Raw genomic sequence first — 5,320 nt, 5'->3', positions numbered from 1 at the left:
TTTACAAGCACTTCATATATGGAAATCAATCATGCATATATGCATGCATGTATGTATGTATAAAATGTGCTATTTTTAGAAAATGAAATGATGGGTACTTATATTTTGAATTTGTTATTTTAGAATCATACAAGGATGCATAAACTGTGCTTTTTTAGAAAATGAAATGATGGGTACTTATATTTTTTCGGATTTGTTATTTTTCCTTCCAACTAAAAGTATGTAGGTGCAGAAACAGTAAACTCAGGGTTAAGGTAAGATTTTAGAGTGAAATAAATGAAACAATAAACTCAGAGTTGAGTAAGATTTTAGAGTGAAATAAACAAAGTAGGAGTAGTATATATAATTTTGGGATCTTTTTCATAACCAAGTTCTATAAATTTTGGGATCTTTTCCATAAACAAGTTCTATAAGTCGTGGACAACCCAAAATGACAAAAATTTAGATGTCATGCACATAGAAAAGAATTTTTGTCAACAATATTTCAATACCATTATAAGTAATGTTTCCATATGGTGTCACCTTAATGCTCTGATTTTGTATCGCAGATTATTTGGAACCAAATATGTTGAGTTGCTTGCCTAAGTTGTCATTTTAACCATAGTGTCACCATAGTACTCCCCTACTCTCATATCATTCTAATACATATGCAATATCATCATACCATAAGGATGTCAATTACTTAAGTATCCTATTAATTAAAATTTAATTAGGAAAGAAGATTGATGCATACCGTAATTAAAATAGAAAAAAAAATACTATTTGATCTTAATTTTTTTATAATTTGAGTTTCATTATATAATACCCATTTATATGTGTGTATGAAAATCACCTTTGAACTAAATCACTCGAGTGTGATTTATAACAAGAGCCCTTTCTCGTATATAAAAAACGTGTACAGATCTTTAATTAATCAAAACAAAACCTATCAATCTAATTGAAAATCACAATTATTAGTGGAGTATAAATTAAGTGGCTCTTTAATTTATTCGGTAATATTTGAAAGGGACACGTGCATTTCTATTAATAGAACATGCAACATTGTTACAATAGCAAAAGCGACAAATAAATACTCAAGAAATTTCCCAATCGAAGTGCGCTGTAGATAAAGCCAAAATTTAAAGGTAGCTCGTACGCAATATTGTCACATATTTTTTGAATGTCAAATTAAAGCTCGTGCACTACTACAAATACTACAATTCTAGCAGCTTTTGTTTTATTTACTTTTGTTTGTTATACACAATTAAAATTACATGGATATAGGTATAGACAGAGTGTACTGGAAAAATTGTCCGTTTATTAGATTCTCCTTTCATTAAACTCCAACCACTCAAAAAGAAAGAATATTAAAATTAAATAAAACAGATGCAGTTCTGAATAGCAATTACAAAAAGTTAAGACATTGGTGCCTCCATGGTTGATAAGATGGAAATGCTTATTGCCATAAATATTTGTGTTTGTGGTATTAGATCAAGGTTATTATTTATTGGCGAACCTAACATAATATCCAAAGACAGATATCGATTTGCTAACTATTTAATTAAGGATAAATGAGTTCATGTCATTCTACTACAAGTCTACAACCCTCGAGTAAATGGCATAAATATTTTAATTCGCCGCAAATTCACACTTGACCAATTATATTATAACATTTTTAGTCCGTCCGTAACTAAAAGTCTTTAATCAGATTTGCAATTGTGTATAGAGAGAAAACATATGAGATGAATTTTGATGAGGACTAAGCTCCAACACTGTACAACAAGAGCTGATAAAAGGGAAAATATTTAGCCCTTAAATCAAAAAATAAAAAAAAGGGCTGCCCTAAATTCCATGATGGAGCACACAAAAACAACTACACAAGGGACTTCGAATATGCATACTCGAACTCAATATTAGTATCAAATCTAAAAAATTCTGAAGCAAAAAAACAGAGCTAAAATCATTTCTCAGTAATTCCACAACGAGAAGAGTCCGGAAACCCCACCGTCGTCAGCGACGGCGCCGCTCCACGGCGGCGGCGGATCCAGCCACCCTTCGATCGCGGCGTTGTCGTCTGCGTAAACGAAGTCGCTCCTCATCTCCACCGTGTCGAAGCACGATCCCAAGCTCGGCAGCTCCACGATCTCGCTCAGCTCCTCCGACGCCGCGGACAAATCAATCGACGACAGGGACGACGACGGAGACGACACGATTTCGAATTTTTCCATCGCGGCGGCCTTCGCGGCGGCGGCCTGGACGTCGCGGGGGCTGAGGGAGGCCGGGCGGGGCAGCGCCGCCGCAAGCTCGGGGAAATTGAGGGTGGCGGAGGCGCCCTTGATGCTCAGCGCGGCTACGTCGTGCGCACGCGCCGCCATCTCCGGCGTGGGGAAGGTGCCGAGCCAGATCCTGGATTTCTTCCGCGGCTCCCTGATTTCCGACACCCATTTCCCCCAATTCCGCATCCGCACGCCTCTGTAGATAGGATGCTTGCCGCCGGAGGTGGTGGTGGTGGTGGCCGCCTCACGAATCCGCTTGATCTTCGGCTCCTCCGCCGCCGCCGAGAGTGCTGACGTGGAAGGCGGGAATGGATATAATGAGCAAGTCTCTGACGGTGTGTGTTTTGCTGCGGCCATGATTTTTATAAATTTTTAAGGTGCTATTTTTAGTAATCTGCTGTTTTTTTTAGTTAGTGTGTGAGCGATTCGCATTTCCAAGTTTGGAAATGTAGTTTCTAGAAATGAGATTTCAAGAAGGATTTTGATTTGAGGAGAGAAAATGGAAGGAATAAATATGTACACAAGTATATAATGGTATATATAACTAGGGTAATGCCCTTAATAAATAAAGGAGTAACATATTATTGCATAAACATGTCAAAAAAACCTAGAGTAGTTTATTTAGATTAATAGCTCATTTGGTCTATAAACACCTTACATCAATTGCTATCACAACCGATGTAAAATATTGAGTCCGTAACAATCAACCGCCCCTAAGGGACATCGTTCTTATTATTCACAACTAGTTCTTTGTCAAACCACCATTCCTAGGGCAATTGCCCCTCCTCATCCACTCATTCTCTTATATATTTATACATAAATTTTTAATTATGTACTTTAACCACACTAAATGCCCATTCTCAAATACATAAAATTTTCCTATGTATTATATTTTTGCCCCTTCTCCAATAAAATCATAGCTCCGCCCCCGATTCCTAGTTATCGTTGGTCATGACTGATTTTTTGCCGGAAAAACCACTTCATGGGCCACCTCTCTGAGTTAGCTCCCAAAAGTACTCCTTGGTCACAATTCTATTCCATCGACCATTACTACTGAGTCATTTGAGCTCTCGATGAAAGCAATCAATATTACAAACCAATTAGATATCTAGTCCATTTAGTTGGTAAACACCACACAAATTGATCATATGGGACTTTGTGTCCATAACAAACATGCATCCCCATGTATCATACTATATATTTTTATTTTTTTATGTTTTTGGTTTCACTATCAGTTGGCAATGAGTCTAAAGAGAGAGGGGTCCATGGAAGAAATGGGTCATTCTGCTAGTGCTAGATGAACAGTGGGTCCCATTCTATAACACACCACGCAACCCTTTTGATATGTTTCTCATTTTCACCCATCTTCGCACTGTGCATTTATCTCCTTATCATAATCAAACATGTGTTGTATATATGATTTATCATCTACCAGAGATCTTTATGATACACTCCCATTTTCTCTCTCATGCATGGCCTTCACGTCCACATGACAGAAATACTAGAATCTAGACGCTATTCATTTTTTATAGGACGAATTTCGATGGACAGACGGAAATGGAGACATAGAACTATTTCTCGTGGATGGATAAAGCACTGCCGTATGAAGATATATAGTCCGTTAATCATCAAGATTCACAAAATATTGATAGAATTATATGGATTCACTATTGAATGTCGAAAGAGCGTGACAAAAGGGAAAACAACACAAGTTTTTTATTTATCAAAATTCAATTGCAAAATATATAAAGAAAGTCGATTATCTACTATGAAATTCTGAAATGAGGTGTGGGAGCACTCTTCTTGCAAATAATTGAGTACGAGAAATAGGTTTAATTAATAATTACAATACATATGCATCGTGAAATTTTTGGAATTGGATAAATAGGTTGGTAAATTTTCAACTAAATAATTGATGAGAGCGATGTGTAAAAAATGCTAAAATACAAAAGATATCGGAACTATTTTGTAGAAATTTAAGAAACTTGTCATTTTATGGTTTTGTGTGAGTATCCCATATCTTTTTGTGGGCATGATGAAAGATATTCTCAAATTTTTGTTGCTGGGATTACATTTATTTTAGGGTTTATGTGTAAGCATACACATACCCAACATTAATAACTCCAAAGTTTCAAGGATTTATTATATTAAGAGACAAATAAAAACTCAGGAAATATCAATTTCATGGAAATATTATTTATAACGTGTGATATTTTATATATTGTGGACGACGTTTGAGTTGGTCCCAATAATATCAAATATGACAAGTAAAGATTTCTGCAAATGGGTCCATTTCCATGGAGGGGCAAAAATATAAGTGTCCTAACTTTTATTATATATATAAAAATTCGTGTCGGATCAAAATGGGACACATATAAGTGTCCTAACTTTTATTATATATATAAAAATTTCATACTCCCTCCGTCCCCCAATATGTGTCCCATTTTGATCCGACACGAATTTTAAGAAATATAAACGAAAGTGAATTGAAAAAGTTAGTGGTATGCGAGTCCAACTTTTATAATTAAATGTCAGTGGAAATGAGTTAGTGGAATATGAGGTCCATTAACAAATTAAAAGTAGTAAAAGTAAAGTGGGACGATTAATAAAGGACAAACAAAAATGAAAAACTGGAACACATATTGGGGGACGGAGGGACCGAGAGAGTATTTTTTTTTGTTGCTTGCTTGCTTGTATGTATATCTTCCCTTTTGAGACAAGATGTTTTGCCTTTCCGTGAAAAGCAAATAAATGAATTAATATTAAAATAAAAATGAGTATTACATTTTTATAACTACAATATTAATAAAAATGAAAAGTAAATATATTGAAATTAAATTTAAAATGAAAATCTCTTTAGTTATAGCATTAGGGTTTTAGCCAAAATGCATAACTAAACAACACCCAATATGATAGAATGTAGCATAATTGTACTACTCATTTTCCATTTGTAATTTTCCTGGGATATTCACACAATTACTTAGTGTACCCTTACACGTACCAAAACTAAATCCAAAATAGTGAAAGAACGTTGGATATTTATTATTCAATAAATTTTCAGTTTT

General features: G+C 35.1%; 1 protein-coding gene across 1 annotated transcript; it reads right to left on the bottom strand.

Annotated features, from left to right (window-relative positions):
* Positions 1-1,702: 1,702 nt before the first annotated feature.
* Positions 1,703-2,774, bottom strand: LOC121778454 (ethylene-responsive transcription factor TINY-like). The gene has a single exon (XM_042175811.1). The coding sequence runs from the start codon at positions 2,610-2,612 to the stop codon at positions 1,947-1,949; it is 666 nt and encodes a 221-aa protein (XP_042031745.1). The 5' UTR covers positions 2,613-2,774; the 3' UTR covers positions 1,703-1,946.
* Positions 2,775-5,320: the final 2,546 nt, after the last annotated feature.

This window comes from Salvia splendens, chromosome 19 (assembly GCF_004379255.2).
Source record: "Salvia splendens isolate huo1 chromosome 19, SspV2, whole genome shotgun sequence".
NCBI lineage: Eukaryota > Viridiplantae > Streptophyta > Magnoliopsida > Lamiales > Lamiaceae > Salvia > Salvia splendens.
Note: the sequence above shows the minus strand (reverse complement) of the source record. Positions and strands in the feature narration are given on the sequence as shown.

What these genes read in the sequence shown, in the direction of transcription:
- LOC121778454 (XM_042175811.1), bottom strand. Translation starts at nt 2,612, where the DNA reads ATGGCCGCAGCAAAACACACACCGTCAGAGACTTGCTCATTATATCCA.